Here is an 18091-nt window from a genome sequence, read left to right on the forward strand (position 1 = left end):
CAATTCTACAAAACCGTTTGAGAATAACTGGAATTTAATAAACGGACGGAAATATGTAAAATAATACTAGAAAATTTCTCGATTTAACAAAAACCCGTTAAAAACTAAGATAAAACCGAAAAAATATGTAAAAATATTAGAGAAATCTACGTAAAAAACATTTGAGAACCGTTGGAATGTAGCAAATCGCAATAACATACATTTAAGTTCGAAAAGTCATTTGATCGACGAAAAATATTTGAGAGCCACGGGTTTGATTGTAATGTCCTAAAATCTAATACCTAAATTTACTATCGAAAACTATTGATACAGTCAATTTCGAATTAATTTCGCGAATTTAAAATGGTTTTATTTAAACAAGAAGAATTATAAAAATGAAATGTAAAAATTCGTGACTAAAACTGAATTGAACTCACTTTTATATTAATTTTATATAATTTAAGCATGATTTAAAGATATGTATTTGAGTTTGGCCACTCTCTTATTGATCAGCTCATTTGGAAAATATTTATTTGTGTAAATACATGCTTAATGGCTAATTAATAAATACACATTACATATATTCACAGAAAAATAAAATATATTTTGTGAAGTTGTTGCATATTATGTACATTTATTCAAACATTTAGATACACTAAAAATGCAAATATTACAAAAAGTACGTTTTAAATACATTTAATGACTATTTCAGGTTCAATTTATTTTAAAATAATACAAAAAAAAAAACTGCAGACAATCAAATAATGGAATCATATGGAATGACATGTGAATTAAAATAAATTCTCGTTCTGCTTAGAGTTGTTGAAGCTTTCCAAGATTTGATCGTCTCGTCGTACTCCCAAACATCACTTAAACGCTTGTTTCCATCACGTCCACCTGAAAATCAAAACAATAAATTAATTCTACATTTAAGACCTATAAATTCAAATTAAGTTGTTATAACACTCACCCATTCTAAGCAGTTTATTTTGGAACCAGCAGAGACTGAATCCGTATGCAGGTTTCGGTAGTTTAGTGAATGCATTCCACACATTTGCATTCGGATCAAAATGCTCCACACTGTCTAAATAAGTAGAAGTTTGTTCTAAATATCCACCAGCGACGTAAAGTTTACCTTTGAATGCGACGCTCTAAAATGGTGGAATCAAAATTTAGTTCATTTTATTTTGGAGAGTTGTATATTATTTGCGATAGTTGTTAATAAAATTAATTGATATTCACCGAATGATCATGTCTTTCCTGAATCATCTGAGCGCGGTAAGTCCAAGAATTGGTCTCCACTGAATACATCTGCACTTTATTCGTCGATTTAGAATTACTTATACGCCCGCCTGTTATGTATATTTTATCAGCGATGACAGAAGCACTATGAGAATCAACACCCACCAACAATGGAGAGATGATCTCCCAATCCCCACTTTTGCTGCTCCACCTAATCGAAATCAATAATCGTCAATTTCTCTTTCAATCGATCTGATGAAATGATTGCAATTTAATCACCTTTCCACTGAAGATAAGTAATTTCCTTTCTGTGTTTCGACATTCGTTATTTCAAAACCACCAATGGCGTAGACATCAGTGGACGAACCGCGACTAAGTGTCACTGCTGAGAAATCTTGACGAGCTTGATTTAATGGCTGCAATGGCTGTTTCTGACCGCTTTTTAAATCAATGTATTCCACCTGAAAACAAATAAATTGGTTATATTCTGATTTCTCTAAGCAGGTACTTCGCAACACCGGAAAACGTTACTGAAGTCACTAATTCTTTCGAAGAATTCTTTCCGCCGATGATAACGATCCAATGTTCCACGACGACAGACGCAAATCGACATTTGTTAATTCCAATGTTTTTAGATAAAGTCCAATTATTCTCTAGTCCGTCAAATATATCGATGGTGCTTGCCATCTAAAACACGTTATGAATACAATAATTAATTTACAATCCAATCAAATATTAAACTTGCGATACAAAACTCACATCTAAATCAAACCCCCCAACCAGTGCCATTTTTTTTCCTTTTATTTTTCTACAAGGGGTCTCTCTTGGGATGAAGGATTTATCATTCTTGTTTTTAATTTCTTGTCTAATAGCGATCATACACTCTGCACACGAATGACAGAACGTCATTACTTCGTTAACGAGAAACTGAAAACATAACACATTATTCGAACGATTTTTATCACTAAACTGTAACATTCATTTAATATCAAATACCTCCAACGGCAGCAAGGATAACCTCACGGATCTCATCAGCTGTGCCAAATCTTTTTTACGGTTCGCATCATCATGATTTACCCACAATTTCACAGCATTGAATACGCTTTCTTCGGAAGAGACGAGCAAATCGTCCCATTTCAAGATTTCGATCACGTTGGAGGCCGGCAGATTGAGAAAATCTTGAGTTTTGTGCAGCTAAAACAAAAGTGGAATTGAAAAATATTTAAGTGGCATATATTTTTATATAATCAACACTCACCGTCTCGAAATTTTCCATAGTCAAATCCTTTGCCTTTTTTAATAATTCGGAATCTCCCGATGATTTCAAAACTTTCAGACAATTAGAATTATTGACTGTTTTAAATTGTGGTGGAATTTTCACTTCGAGTAGATTGGCTAGCTCCAGTAATTTCGTGCGGTGTTTTTCTCCTATGTCTAAAATTATATTTAAATTATTGCATTTAATGACGAAATCTCGTATTTTAAATTGTTTATTTTATATGTTTATGGACTCGTACTTATTTCTCCCGTGTAACAATACTTCAGGATTGCTTCAATGACCTCGTAGTCAAATGGTGACATAATATCCTCCACTAGACCTTCGTTCGTCCCAAAGAATTCGCTACACGCCATTAGAACGATCAAGTGCGCGGGGAAGCTGCAATTATGAAAAATGATAATTAAACTGACGAAACAATTTGGATTTTAAAGAATTTTGGATTCGAATTAAGATACTTTCGGCCTCGAACAGAAAAACCGGTGTCGCATTTCTTATCTTTTTTCATAGCCTCATACAAATACTCCACACGTTTTGCAGCAAAATCGCTCTTCGCCTTCACTAGGTACATCTTGTTTCTTATTTTCTCTTAGATTTTTCCTGAAAAAAAAGATTGAAAATCAGACAATATAAATATAACCGCTGAGCATAATAAAGTAAGACTTACCAATTGGAAAGAATAGCAGCGAATGGTTTGGAGCACTGTCGTTCTGCGGTTTTATCGCAATAGATAAGGATATCTCAACCCTGCTGTTGCATCGAAAAGTATATTAATTATTTATTGAAATTAATTATTTCTCATAAATGCCATAGTGCCATCACAGGTGACCAACATATATAATTGAACTTTAGTTTAGATCAGGGCTGTGGAGTCGGATCAGAATTTACCGACTCCGACTCCAGCTTGAATGATTATAGTAAGATCGACTTTTCTTGCCAACGTATAAAATTAAAAATTAAAAAAAAATCACTAAAAATTGCCATGCTACCCAATTTATTGAATATTTGGTAGTGAAATAGGTATAAATAAAGAGTACGTACATTCATACTATTTAGATAAGAATTTCATAAACAAACATATTAATTTAATAAAAAACGAGTAAAAATTGAAAAAAAAAAGTATCAAAACACATCAAATATAAGGTTAAAAAACGATCGGATAAGAGATAAGAGATATAAAAAATTACTTCTTAAACGAAGACCATGTGAAACGCAAAGAAGTTAGTAATACACAAAATAGCGTTTAGTTATTTTAGTTATTTCGCACCACTCCTCAATTTTATAATAAACGTAATCTTTAAATAATCAAAAATATTTACGAGTGATGGCTAAAATGAATGATCTGAACAAAGATGGATTGGTATTGGGATTTTGATTTCTGAAATTTCAAATAATTCCATTGTTAATGCGATATTCACATCTTTTGTAGGAATAAAAACAGTTTTTCGAGTTTTTCAAAACGAATTTAGGGTTAAAGGATAGCTTACACAGATACGACATTAAACCACAGAAAAACATGTTTTTACAATATTTTGTTTTCAATAATAACGAAAAACCGCATGGAAATAACCACTCATCCGATATTTAAATAGATTAAACACATTTTGAAATTAAAAATAAGATCATCGATAATAGAATTCGGCAAACTATTCAAACCCGCCATACATATTTTGCACTCAAAAGGAATAAAATTTAAAGTAAAAATTCAATAAGAATTGATTAATAACGGAAAAATGTATTTTCTTCAAGATAATTTCAATGATAGTGGAAAAACCGCACCAAAAAACAACTGACTTGAAAATAGAAGAAGGATCGTTGAAACTGGTTTTAACTCTTATCTATAATATTATATTATACTAAATATACATTTTATTTTCATTTATAAACACGAAAATTCGAACTCGAGATTTTAAATCGATCCATAATTTTTAAATAATTTGTGTGTTATCAGTAAATCCCGGACCCAGAGGGTGCCGCGTATTGATCAAATGTTGTAAATGCATTGTTAAAGGTTTGCCGAACCTTTTTTACAAAGGATTTACAACAATGGAACAATGAGCGGCACCTTGGCTGTCCTACCTCTAGTTATCAGTCACTGAATTGTATATCATGACGATGTGATGTATTTTCAAAATTTTAGGTCGACCGAAAGTGGAACCTCCTCTTTTAGGTCTTCTCTTTTTATTATTATTAAGTTTGTGGATTCAATTGTCTCATAAGCAGCTCAACAGATTGGGATGAATCGTAAAAGTTATGATAAGTTGCATATACACACATGTGTACTAGTATAATATTCTTTAAATATTATTGTGTAATAGGCAGTGGTGTAGTGCTAAATTTAATCTCAAAATTTAAAATCCCCCAATCTGCAATCAAAACTATTATGAAAATCAAGAGTATATTTCGTTTTCATTTGGCAACTAGTGAAAAATTTCGGCTCATAAAAAAAATACTTCGTTATCTGGTTTTATTTAACAGAAAATTTATCAAAATGTATAAAAAGATTCATTTCCATACATTTTAATAATTTTTAAATAAACTTTATTGTATTCATATACCATAATTGAGCTCTTTTTCCTTTTATGCTGTAGATTAACATTAGAATAATATAATACTATGATTACTAACCAAATTAAATCAAATAGTAAAATAGAAAATGATCAGTAGATCAGTAGCTATTAAAATATGTAGATATAAGATGTATTGTGAACATAATTTCGTAATAATAAAAAGCATTTAAAAATCAAAAAAATTTGATGATTCATCATGCATTGTTATGCTAATACAAAATAATTAAAAAAACATATAAATAAATATATTTCTGATACACATACACGTACATAAAATAGCATAATTACACATGAAATTGCTATTTGGAAATTTGGGCGAGATGGTGTCTCCTTGCCATACTATTTTTCCTATACTAATATTTTAAAAAAGATTTGTATTATTAAAATAACTACAAAATTTGATGTTTGAAAATTATGTTTTAAAATAATAATAAATTAGGAGGCGGCAAAAATATATATTGAAGGGTCGCCCAACAACCTGCGGAGCACTGAAAATGTGAGACACGATACGTTTGTGTTTATAATTTTTTATTTGCTTACATTCATTTTATATTTTATTTACGCCAATTTTTTCCGCCCCTCAAATCTGCCGCCCCTGGGCAAATGCCCAGATTGCCACCCCCCTAGATGGGCCTGGGCCTGCCTGTCATGTCAGAGAGAAAAGCAAGATCATGCACCCACTACCATTGATGTATAATACACTAGATGGGTCCAGACGTAGGGCTTCCAAACCAAGCTTCTTAAACCGAAACCGAAAAGCCGGCTTTTTGACCATTTTTCAAAAAACCGAAAACCGGCTTTTTGGCTCGATCAACCGGCTTGTTAAGGTTTTCTTTAATTAATGTTTTTTTCCTCAAAATTAACAATTATGAATTTCAAATTTCTATGAAAGATCAAAATAAATGTGTATAAACGCTCTTAGGTATAGGCGTATATTTCTTTGAACAAAAAAAAAAGCTACACTACTTTCTTTCTTGAGCGGTTTCTTTGAGATTTAGTAATGGACCAGGTCATAAACCAATAAAATATTATTGAAAGTATGTAGTTTCAATGGCCTACCCAACTTCAGGTATAGAAAGCATCCTTGTACTTGAAAACATCAAAAAAAGTTGTCAAATGATTTATGGCAAAATGCATAGGAATTTCCGAAATATAATTGATTTTTCTTCGAAGGAATTGCCCTTTAAATATTGAGGCCACATACCTACTTTTTTATGGATTTAAAATGTTCGTGATAAAATGAATTTGCCGTTTCAAATGAATTTGTTTCCGAAATTTGCAACGGTTGCTTTTGGATTTTTTAAGCTAAAGCAGATGCGTAAAAACAACTTTGAAATCTGTTTATCTATAATATATCTAGCTTATTTAAATCATTTAATTATATGTGCGTATTTAGGATCTGCCATTTTACGACTGTGATATATGTACATATAATACAAATTTTATTATTTGTAATAATAATATAAAGTAATGATCTTATGAAAATTCATAATGTTTATAACTTAATTTAATTTATAAAAAACTATTTTTTTTGCATAATATAGATATGTATATATTATGCAAATATATACATATTTACATTTTTTTTTTCGATATAAAAATTTTAAACTTAAAAAAATCGTATTTTTCTAAAACCGGTGAAAGCCGACCAACCGGCTTTTTATTTGTAAAAAAACCGAAAACCGGCTTTTTATTTCGGGCGGTTTTTTGGAACCCTTAGTCCAGACGTGTTATTTTGGTCGGAGATCTTGTCTTCACTAACTGGGGGTGCGGGGGGTTTAACTACCGGGGAAGTTGGGTTTTTTTGTCCCTACGACGCAGTGGTACCTACCTACCTACTAAGAGAAACTGTGCATGCGCCATGTATTTTGCATGCGCCAAAAGGGAGACAAGTATAACACGTGAGGGCGGATCTAGTATATTCTAGATCTATACCCACTACTCATCTTCCAATTTAGGATATGGTTTATTAATAGTTTTCATAATTGCAGATTCTACGCGCCCTTGGTTGTCCTAATAGCGTGCAGCGAAATCTTTAAGACAAAAGAGAATCTATTGAATGACGTCTTTTCAGATTATGACAACGAAGTCATCGAAGTAATCTTGAAGTATTGTTACACTGGAGAAATAAGTTAGAGTTCATAAACATCAAAAGTAATCAATTATTTTGCTATTCAAATGTAATGATGTGAAATATAATTTTAGGTATAGACGAAAATCACGTCGAAAAATTAATGGAGCTAGCCAAGCGACTCGAAGTGAAAATTCCAAAGCAATTTAAAACAGTCGATCATTCAAACTGTCTGGAAGTTTTGAAATCAACGGGAGATTCCGAATTATTAAAAAAGGCAATGGATTTGAAAAAAATGTGTCACTTAAATGTTTTTCAATTCCACTTATGTTTCAGCTGCACAAAACTAAAGATTTTCTCAATCTGCCGGCCTCCAACGTGATCGAAATCTTGAAATCGAACGATTTGTTCGTGCGTTCCGAAGAAAGCGTATTCAATGCTGTGAAATTGTGGGTAAATCATGATGATGCGAACCGTAAAAATGACTTGGCACAGCTGATGAGACCCGTGAGGTTATCTTTGCTCTCGACGAAGGTATTTGAGATTAAATGAATGTTACAGTTTAGTGATAAAAATCATTCGAATAATGTGTTATGTTTTCAGTTTCTCGTCGACGAAGTAATGAAGTTCTGTAATTTGTGTGCAGAGTGTATGACCACTATTAGACAATTAATTAAAGACAAGATTGATACATCCATCCTTTATCCCAAGAGAGACTCCTCGTAGAAAAATAAAAGGATATAAAATGGCACTGGTTGGGGGGTTTGATTTAGACGTGAGTTTTGTATCGCAAGTATAATATTTTGATTGGATTGTAAATTAGTTATTTTATTGCATAACGTAATTTCAGGATGCAAATACCATCGATATATTTGACGGACTAGACAAAAGTTGGACTCTATCTAAAGTCAAAGGAGTTAATAAAACAAATTTTGCGTCTGTCGTTGTGGGAGATTGGATACTTATCATCGGCGGAATAAGTTCTTCTTAAATTCTTAAACAGTATATTGTTCTGACGTCATCGAACAAATAATTCGCTTTTTTCCGATTCAAAGGGTTCGGAGTTCTTGCGGGCTTAGGCGCCGAGGACGAAGCCCAAGGGCTTCGCCCCCTAGGGGACAGAGACCCCGAGGGCGTATATATATATATATATATATATATATATATATATATATATATATATATATATATATATATATATATTTAGCCAGCAGTTTGGCTTAATGGTAGCGTATATAATTAGCACCACTGAGACCGAAGGTTCGAATCGTGAAACTGCTGGTTAGATTTGGGGATTTTGTGACTTCAAATCGATCGTTTCTATATCAGAGTTTACCAATTTTATCTGATCATTGCTGAAACGGTTCCTTAAAAATTGGTATTAGATCATTTTCCTGTTGTCACAAAAATGTGTCTGTGTATAATTTGTAGTAATTATGCACAGTAATCTGAAATCTATAGACATCTCTATAATTTCGTATTTATTATATGTATAAAAATTGTACACAAAAATCTAAAAATAATCTATAGATGTCGCTATGATTATTATTTCTGATTAATTGTTATATAATTAATTATTATATGCTATATATTCTGATTGTATATGTATTATTGTATTTCTGATCGTCGCATTGGAGCGATATGTAATGACGAGTGTATATTGATTGTAACAATAAAAATAAAATATAATTTTTTATAAGAGACTTACTATATATGTTTGTTTGTTCGTGATAGTCAATTCAATAAAAAAAAACTAAAGAGTATTCAAATAAATTTATATAAAATAAACTATTCAAATAAATTTAATAAAATGTTTACTAATAGATTAGTCATGTTTAAGCGGTTTATATTACAAATACCGAGCGAAGCCGGGTAACAAAGCTAGTAGGGTAATAAAAACGCAGTATTTTGTATCAATATTTATTATTTAATACAGTCAATAATAATATCACACATACAATTATTTCTTAATAATTCGACTTCGCTTCCGATGCACTGTAAATTTAATTGTATTGTTGTCCAATTTGGTGGACGTGACCGTAGTATGTTTGATTGTCTCGTTCAATCGGTCACTTGCTGGTTTCATCGCGTCTACGTTGACATCTTCGATACCGGAGACATCACGCTCGTCCAATTTATCGCTGACAGACAACATGCTGGAGCCTGCGCTCGTTTCGGACGACGATTCTTCAACCGTCGTATTCGACGAGCTGCTTTCAATCGTTTTATCCGGCATGTCATCCTTTTTAGCTTCAATCTCAGTGGCGGTCCTCGGAGGAATCGGTGAGGCAGACGAATTCAAAATGATTTCGGACGGATCGTTTCCTTCGATGGAAATATCGCCGTAAATGTTGTCGATTAAATTGTCGGTCTGTTCGATGCTTGCAGATTTATCCGTCTCCGTCGAGATATCATCTGACGATGCGGTCGGATAAGTTTCATCGTGTTCAATTTGAATACTGACAATTTCCAGCACGGGTTTGCACACTTCTTGTTCATTTGCAGAGTCTTGACTTTGACTAGATGCTGTTTTTATCGATTCATTAGGGGATTTTTCATCGTGAACATGAGGTTCTTTTTCGGACTTGTCTTCGCGGCATTTCAAGGTGATTAGCTCTAAATTGTTATACTTGTGCGATTTTGTTGAGCAATCTGAATTTTTAGATTTAGTATTTGTCAGGGTTTTGTCTGCAACAGTATGGACACTCACAGGTGATTCGCGTGGAACTAAATTGTCATTTTCTGAAGCGGCTTTTTCGTATGGATCATTAATTTTACCAATTTTTTGATCTGCATCCGTGGGATTAGATTCTGTAGATTCATAAATTTTTTTATGAATCGATTCATCTTTTTCGCTTTTATTTTGAGATGTTTCTAGAGCTCTAGCAGCCTTCTTTACATTTTCATTTCTTTCTTTATGTTTAACCTTTTTGCTTTTATCGTACGATACATTAGGCTTTTCTTTACTAATACAAATAGCCAGGTTAGAAATCGGCAGAGTAATATAATCAGGCTTTGATATATTTTGATCGTGTACAAATTCCATAGTATCATTTCTAATTGCATAATTGGTTTCAGATTCAATTGCATTACATTCATTTTTTGAATCGATTGATTCAGATTCCTCCGTCTTTACATATCTATCAGTATAATTATATTCTAAATTAGCGTCTGAATAATTGTAATCAACCGGTTCTTCTTTAAAGCCGTCCATTATGTGTGAGTTCTCGGCAAAATTTTCCTGATTACGACTATCGGAAGTTGAAATTTGATACTTCGTTTCATTTTCATTTAAATTGTAATCTTCACGTCTTTTAGGATTTTCGATATATTGCTGACGGCGAATGTCTTCAATTCGAGGTTCACTTCTTTGATATTTCGACACTTCGTTGTAGTAATTGGGCGAACAATTGGATGGGTTATCATAATCTTTATAAGTGAATTCTTTGGACTTTCTTCGTACCGTTTCTGTTCGTCTTTCGCTACTTCTAGACGGCTTATTGTAATATCTTTCCGACCTATTTTTACTTCCAGATCTTGATCTATTGCTTTTCCTATTGTCGTGTTCTAAATATCGCCGTTTAGGCGACCGCCGATTTGATCTAAAAATTAAATTTGTTTCAATACTACTAAACATACATTAAAATGATTACACTGAGCGAAAACAAAAAATCTTGTTTTTTACTTACCGGAGCGGAGACTCATCAATCTTTAATAAGTTTGATGTGAATATGGCAATGATTTTTGTTGGTTTAAATACTCTCGGTTATGAGATATGAGTGTTCAGTGGGTCAAATTTATTAAATATTGATTAGTCCCGGCTCCGATATTTTTTTTGTTCCTCAGTGCTATTATTATTCATATAAAAAAAAATACCTATGAGGAGATGGTGAACGGAGACGCTTTCTATCATACTTATCATGCGTATACTTAGACTTATTTTCCGGTTGACGTTCACCGTATCTCGGTTTTGATTCCGACGTCTGTTTGTAAGGGTTAGGCTCTGTTTTTATGTTTTGATTTTGATACGATGCCTAAAACAATAATAAAACGATGGATAATTCATGTCCAGGTACACTTTGGATTACACTCCATGTTAATTACCTTGTTAGATGGAAATTTATCAGCGGTAATATTTACTGTATTGGTAGGATTCGGTTTGGTGTGAGTATTCCACGCATTTCTGGGATTTAATTTTTGACGTATTTTCAAGTCGTCTAATCTATAGATTCAGATGTGATTACAATCTTTGATATATTCAATATTAAAAATATATATACAAATAAAAAATATATATTTACTCGGCGCGAATTTCATTATTCATCCGTTCTTTTCGTTGCAGTTCAGCAGTAGCTGTTTTATACAGAGTGGAAATGTTAGTTTGTAAAGTATCATTTTCTTTTTCAAGACGGGTGCATTTCTGCGAAAGTTTCAACAATATAAGAAAATAAATGGTCATACATATATATATATATATATATTTATTAGAATCAACGTAGGTACTTTACCTCTGAAACATTTCTAATTTCAAGTTTAAGTTCTTGTATTTCGCCACGTAGTGTTTCATTTGTTTCCAAGAGCTGATGAAAATGTCATTTGTTTTAATCGCAAACGAAACAGGACAAATGTGTAAATAATTATATGTATTTCGAGGTTAGAATATATATGAATACTTGTCTTAGCTGCTGGCTAAAGTCAAAGTCGTCGAGCTGATCGTAAAGATCTTCAGGTGCGATTGGAGCGGGTGGTTGCGGGGGTGGAGGGGCTCTGGGGAGCGGGGGTTGGGGAGCTTTTGAAGACATGCATCTTCCCTCCATCTGTCAATTGACAGTTGTGTACTAAACAACCTAAACTACGGCCAAGACACATTTTTTTTAATAATGCAGACAAATAATGTATTTTCGCAATTTTAACAATGCCTAAAACTTTGTTTTGACTTTTAAGATAGTATTAATGAGCAGTGAAATCGGATTAACTAAGTGCTTACACTTACTTCCAAGGATTATATCTGGACTCTAAGTGCATTTAGGCTAAACAATGACCGTTATTAGGCTTTTCTCAGAATCGGTACGGGGAGACCCAATGTCGTGGAAATACATATCCGAATACGTGACTTTACAACAGGTAAACAGATTAGACATCCTGAGAGATCGACCCTTTATAAGGCGGTACGTAGGCGATATCATGTCACTCTGGACTGAGCACTGCCAGTGCGTGTATCTCCTTAATCATCAATAAACGCTGTGAAACGACTGTTGGTCTTTTACTTGGATCCTCCACCCACCCCTACGTAACAATATTTTGAATTCCATTCAAACATGGATAAAATAAATATCACAACCATAGAAGTAGAATGCATAGAATCGCTCCCAGCATCCAAAAACGTTGCTACAAAAACTCTGCGCGGCATAGTTTGTTCATTGTTTGCTAAACTTCGTCTCTCTCTCTCTCTTGTCTCTCTTCTGACTTTCCGTCTCTCTCTTCGGTGGCTCACTTTTAGACGATACTTTTGTTAACAATGACCATTCTATGCATTCTACTTCTATGATCACAACGGGTTAATTCATTCAAACAGGTCAATTATTGTAGTTATCTTATTTAATTTTTCTTTAGTATGAAACCACTCACTGGAAAATGTTTTAATAAACATTTTATTTTATAGATAAAGGGATTATTTCGCACATTACGATCGCTGCCACAAAAATTGCGAATTCGAAATATCTGTCACTCGAGTTCATGAAAACCTTAGAACCTATCGACTGACTGAAAAAAAATTAAAATGGAAGTTCTAATGATTGTTTTAAGTCTTCTAATTAACCAATTAGTATTTTAAAATAGGGGTTACTAACCATTTGATACAACAAAACAAAAAACAAAAAAATCTTTATGATATAAATGATTGCATTTTGTAAAACATAAATTTTTTTTAGACAAGGGTTATCAACCTTTTTTTATATAATAAATTTTTAAAATATTCCCATCTTCTTTATGATATATGTAATTGATTGCAAAATTTAAAATATTATAATTTTTTGGACTTGGGTTTTTATAGAAAAAAAATCTAAAAATATTCCATCGTCTTTAAGCCATAAATAATTGTAAAATTTAAAATAAAATTAATTTTTGGACTGGGGTAACCAAACTTTTTTTATACAATAAAATCAGATGAAATCTTTAAATTTTGGGAATTTTAATGAATAAATGATGGGAATTTTTTAAAGATTTTTTTTACATTAAAAAATTTTGTTGTATAACAAGGTGACGATGGACGATGAGAATATTTTTAGATTTTGTTTCACTTTAAAAAATTTGTTGCATAAAAAGGCTGGTTGCCCTAGTCAAAATTTATAGTATTTTAAATTCCGCAATAATTTATATCATAAAAAGGTCGGTTACCCTAGTCCAAAAAAACATTTTATTTTAAATTTTGTCATCATTTATAGCATAAAAAGGATGGGAATATTTTTAAAATTTCATTTCCAACTTGATAAAATTTTGCTGTATAAAAAAAGACTGGTTACTGGTTTAGTCAAAATGTTATCATATTTTAAAATTTGCCCAAATTTATAGTCCAAAGATGATGGAAATATTTTATCATTTTTTTTTCTTACTTTAAAATTTTTTTGTATAAAAACAGCTTAGTTACCTGCCCCTGTCTACAGAAATCACAGTTGGAAAACATGGGTATAAAACGGAGATTACAGTCTCCCACTGTCAAGCAACAATCCACTAAATTAGCCAGCAGCATAGCTCGGTCGTTAAGCTTTTGCTTAGCGTCGTGAGGCGCCGGGTTCGATCCCAGGGCCGGGCCTCGAGTGAAAATGAATTTTTCATAGTATGCTGTTGGTCAGACCTGGATTTGTGACTTCAGGTTGATCGTTTCCTATCAGAGTTTGCCAATTTTCTCTGATTTCATTGTTGAAACGGTTCCCGGAAAAAAATGGCTAAAAATCCTTCCCATACAATAATGTCACCTATAATTTGTAATTGATTAATGTGCAATAAATAAGTTTGTGTACAATTTGATAGATGTCTCATTGATTTGTGAGTTTTTCAGTGTCTCGTAATTCAGTGACTAATAAAAAAAATGCTGCATTGTAATCGGCCAGGAAGGCGTATTGGGGTTTACCTGTAAGGCCTACCTGGTATATGTATATGTAAAAAATAAATAAATAAATAAAGACTGTAATCTCCGTTTCCCGCATACAATGTGTTCAAGATAAGTTATGTACATTATTTTAATAATTTATCCAGCAGTCATTTTTCATTCGAAGTGTTTCATTATGTTGATCATCATCAGCATTGCGATATTAGCGTTCAATGAGACAAACCGCTTTGTCGTAGCTATACATTTGCATTCCCTCTCTATTTTCCTATAATAAAAATACAGTTTTTTTTTTAAATATAATTAGTGTTGTGGCTGTTGATAATTTACTAGTTGTTTTTGGAAAGGAATTGATGCGTGAGTTGAATTTGAAATTAAAAATTTTGATTTGTGATTATTTTTACAAGAATATAATTTCGCTTACAGATAGAATTTCGAAAGGGAAGATATTTTTCAAACTGCCAATTGAATTTGGTGCATTAGATCAGTGCCTTTCACTTCTCTATGGTGTCGGAATTGGAATTGCACATTTGAGTCGGGATCTTTAATGTTTGTTCCATTTCAGATCTCGTCACTTCAGTGCAATACTTACAAGACTTCTCTTAATATTGTTGAGTAAATTTGTTCAACTTTCTCGGCAATGATTCAGTTTGTCTTTCTTTACTATTAAATCATCTACTATAATATCTTTCTGACCGATTTCTGCTCCCAGATCTTGACCTATTGCTATGTTCTAAATATCGCCATTTAGGCGACCTTCGATTTGATCTAAAATTTTAATTTGTATTTATTTTAATACTATTACATTTATGACGACGATTATTTATATAAAAAAGTATACCTATGAGGTGACGGTGTACGAGGGCGTTTTCTTTCATAATTATCGTACGGATAATTGGCTTTGTTTTCTGTTCCTTCTAGTTGACGTTCATTGAATCTTGGATTTGATTCTGATATCCGTTTTTTATGGAGATTAATATCTGGTTTTGATTTAGCTTTTTGATACGTCACCTAAAATATACATAAAAGTAATAATAATAAAAGATTACTGTTCAGAAATAATTCAGATAAGTGTTGATATTAATTACTTCGACAGGACGAGATGAAGACATTAAACTTTCACTATTAGTATGAACGGCATTTGAAAGGTTCGGTCCAGTACAGTTATTATGATCATTTTTCACATTCAATACTTGACTTAACTTCAATTGATCTAATCTGCAGATTTAAATATAATTAGAATCATAGCAATAATGTTAAAAAATAGCATCACGAAAAAGAAACAAACTTACTCAGCACGGACTTCATTAAACATTCGATCCTTTCGTTTTATTTCTGCAGTAGCTGTCTTATATAGAGTGGAAATGTTCGTTTGCAAAGTATCATTTTCATTTTCGAGATTGGTGCATTTCTGCAAACGTTTCGATAGCATGTGAAACAATAATTAAGTTATGAATACACGTCAACCGATGTACAGATTGAATATTACCTCTGTAACAGTTTTAATGTCAATCTTAAGGTCTTCTATATCACCACGCAGTGATTCATTCGTTTCCAAAAGCTGGTAATAATAAGTGATTTAAATATACAAGAGACTAGACGTGTAAACAATAATATTTAGAGGTTATGGTGTTTGTATACTTACTTGTCTTAGCTGCTGGCTGAAGTCGAAGTCATCGATTTGATCGTAAAGTTCTTCAGGCACAATTGGAGCAGATATTTGTGGATTTGTTGGATCTTCTGGAGGTTCGCATTTTACTTCCATCTCTTGACTTTGACAGCTACGGACTAAACAGCTAAAATCACTACCAAGGCTTAAATAATAAATACATATATTGAAGAAGTTTTTTCCCCCCCACGATGCTTAAAAATCCAATTTGATTTTTTAAACATTATTTATGGATATGCTAAGCAGTATTAAAACAAGTCACTATTAAAATTAGGATATGTTTTGTTAATTTAGATTTTATTTCTGAAATAAGACCACTGGGTAAGTGAAACCAAAAATTGGCCTAGTCAAAGCCGACATGAAGCAAAGTAGAATTTTCAGTGTTAAAAGCATCTCCTTATGGGGACTGATCTATTTGTGAAGGTGTTCTTCACTACCAGTCCGCCATGTATTATAGACGAGTTCGTCTGTGTTTTAGTAGTTAATACTGCTGTTTGTTTGAATAAAGTTGTTTTATTGTTTGCCTAAATATTGTACAAGTGTATTAGAATATTTGGGGAAGTTTTCTTGAAGCGGCTATTGGCTGTTGACTTGGTGTCGTGATGGCCGCTGGATCTGCAATGTGTCGTTGCTCTGGATCCGGCTATGTTCAGATGTCTCTGGATATGGCAGTGTGTTGCTGGCTCGGCATTCGGCTATGTTCAGAAGGTCTCTGGATGCGGCAGTGTGTTGCCGGCTCGTTCGGCTGGTCCGCTGCTGTGTGTCGGCGCTTGTTGCTGTGGGTCGACTGAAGTTGTTTGGGGTGGACCTCCTTTTATATTGTTTTTGGGCATCACGTGACTCGTTGCAGCTGGTGTCTATGCGTGTGCGAGGAATGTGTTTTTGTCGATTAGGGTGGAACTTGCTAGAACGTTTGACACCGTTCCGCTCGATTTAGTTTAATGGCTGCAGGTGTTTTTCGACCAGTTTTGTTCCACTCGACTTGTAGGGGTGGAACTTGCTAGAACGTTTGGCGATTGATTCCAAGAAGTGCACGTGGTGTTTACGTGTGCGAGTTATGCGAGGAATGTGGTTTGTTGTTGTGGAATATGCTCGAATGTTTCGATGACGATGACGATGACGAGATTCTTACATCCTAATCAGATTGATTGTATCAGCATTTATTATATGATTCAGTTATGGTGACAATTAAGAGGGCTGGACACCAGCGCCTTGTCCATACAAACGTATTACACTTCTCCCTTCCTCAATTATGGCACTAGAGAAATTATTTTTTAATATGCAATGGATATCCATCATTGGCATGCATCTGTGCTTTTATTTTTTTTGATTAGTTATTTTTTATAGGAGCTAGGAGCCGCCAAACATCTATAAAATCGCCTCTTTTTTACACCCACGAAAATAGTCCAGCGTGCTTATTTAACGGTCGATTTTAAAAAAAATACGCCCACAGGTGCATAGAAAATATCTTTCTCATACTGATGATGAATTTTTTTTAAAAATTGGTCCAGTTTCGGAGGAGAAAATTGGAGAATACGAAACCTCGATTTTGTCGATTTAAAATATGTATTATCTGGTCGAAGCGCAACTGTCGCATTCACTCAATATATATATATATATATATATATATATATATATATATATATATATATATATATATATATATATATATATATATATATATATATATATATATATATATATATATATAGAAGAAAGGAACGGCAACAAAATTAAGGTTTCGGGTGTACAGCCCTCTTAAGAGTGTGTATTGATATTTGACAATTGGCTGATGTTATGAGTCCAATTTGAACATGTGTGAACATAGCCTAGAGAAAAGAAAAATGTCAGAATAGCATTGACCTGGCAAATTATTGTAGTTTATCTTATTTAATTTCAGTGGCGGCTCGTGAGAATTCATAGGGGGGGCTGTAGAGATTAATCGGGCTGTAGTAGCTCGTTGACTATACCGGTGATCAAATGCAGACAAAAATAGCATGAATTTGTATTATACTGGGAGGACTGCAGCCCTGCAGCCCATATAGATGAGCCGCCACTGTTAAATTTATCTAAAATAGGCATTGGGGCCGTCGACACCGACAATATTACTTACAATATTTTCCGTATCCAGCTTCCATATATCCACTTGTGGTTGCTATATGTATGGGAATTGGGGTTC

At 33.0% G+C, this 18091-nt stretch overlaps 4 protein-coding genes across 7 annotated transcripts; 1 reads left to right on the forward strand and 3 right to left on the reverse strand.

Annotated features, from left to right (window-relative positions):
• Nucleotides 1-564: 564 nt before the first annotated feature.
• On the reverse strand, nucleotides 565-3247 carry LOC143922527 (kelch-like protein 25). The gene is made up of 11 exons (XM_077445797.1): nucleotides 3165-3247; nucleotides 2956-3097; nucleotides 2739-2878; nucleotides 2480-2655; nucleotides 2218-2415; nucleotides 1981-2148; nucleotides 1753-1908; nucleotides 1501-1682; nucleotides 1222-1432; nucleotides 950-1130; nucleotides 565-876 (listed from the first exon to the last, which is right to left on the reverse strand). Exons 2-11 carry the CDS (start codon nucleotides 3066-3068, stop codon nucleotides 737-739), a joined length of 1665 nt encoding a protein of 554 aa, XP_077301923.1. The 5' UTR covers nucleotides 3069-3097; nucleotides 3165-3247; the 3' UTR covers nucleotides 565-736.
• A 574-nt stretch (nucleotides 3248-3821) lies between these two features.
• Nucleotides 3822-7864, forward strand: LOC143912835 (kelch-like protein 20). The gene is made up of 6 exons (XM_077432262.1): nucleotides 3822-3857; nucleotides 4638-4648; nucleotides 7059-7198; nucleotides 7273-7415; nucleotides 7475-7672; nucleotides 7742-7864. The coding sequence occupies exons 1-6, from the start codon at nucleotides 3822-3824 to the stop codon at nucleotides 7862-7864; spliced, it is 651 nt and encodes a 216-aa protein (XP_077288388.1).
• A 1183-nt stretch (nucleotides 7865-9047) lies between these two features.
• Nucleotides 9048-14502, reverse strand: LOC143922442 (uncharacterized). 3 transcript variants are annotated; one of them, XM_077445690.1, is made up of 7 exons: nucleotides 14371-14502; nucleotides 11812-11990; nucleotides 11647-11718; nucleotides 11440-11558; nucleotides 11243-11360; nucleotides 11015-11172; nucleotides 9048-10740 (listed from the first exon to the last, which is right to left on the reverse strand). In XM_077445690.1, exons 2-7 carry the CDS (start codon nucleotides 11953-11955, stop codon nucleotides 9099-9101), a joined length of 2253 nt encoding a protein of 750 aa, XP_077301816.1. In that variant the 5' UTR covers nucleotides 11956-11990; nucleotides 14371-14502; the 3' UTR covers nucleotides 9048-9098. The 3 variants fall into 3 exon arrangements, with proteins under 3 accessions (XP_077301816.1, XP_077301807.1, XP_077301799.1); XM_077445681.1 differs by lacking the exon at nucleotides 14371-14502 and adding an exon at nucleotides 13785-13987; XM_077445673.1 differs by lacking the exon at nucleotides 14371-14502 and adding an exon at nucleotides 13785-14325 and having other exon boundaries at nucleotides 9054-10740; nucleotides 11812-11955.
• LOC143922681 (uncharacterized) lies at nucleotides 13658-16701 on the reverse strand. Of its 2 annotated transcripts, XR_013261622.1 has the most exons (7): nucleotides 15889-16701; nucleotides 15733-15804; nucleotides 15536-15654; nucleotides 15332-15461; nucleotides 15085-15254; nucleotides 14668-15011; nucleotides 13658-14511 (listed from the first exon to the last, which is right to left on the reverse strand). XR_013261622.1 is itself a non-coding variant. In XM_077446021.1 (6 exons), exons 1-6 carry the CDS (start codon nucleotides 16006-16008, stop codon nucleotides 14915-14917), a joined length of 708 nt encoding a protein of 235 aa, XP_077302147.1. In that variant the 5' UTR covers nucleotides 16009-16701; the 3' UTR covers nucleotides 14634-14914. The 2 variants fall into 2 exon arrangements, 1 of the variants encoding a protein (XP_077302147.1); XM_077446021.1 differs by lacking the exon at nucleotides 13658-14511 and having other exon boundaries at nucleotides 14634-15011.
• Nucleotides 16702-18091: the final 1390 nt, after the last annotated feature.

The sequence above is a fragment of the Arctopsyche grandis genome, chromosome 1 (assembly GCF_051622035.1).
Source record: "Arctopsyche grandis isolate Sample6627 chromosome 1, ASM5162203v2, whole genome shotgun sequence".
Classification (NCBI taxonomy): domain Eukaryota; kingdom Metazoa; phylum Arthropoda; class Insecta; order Trichoptera; family Hydropsychidae; genus Arctopsyche; species Arctopsyche grandis.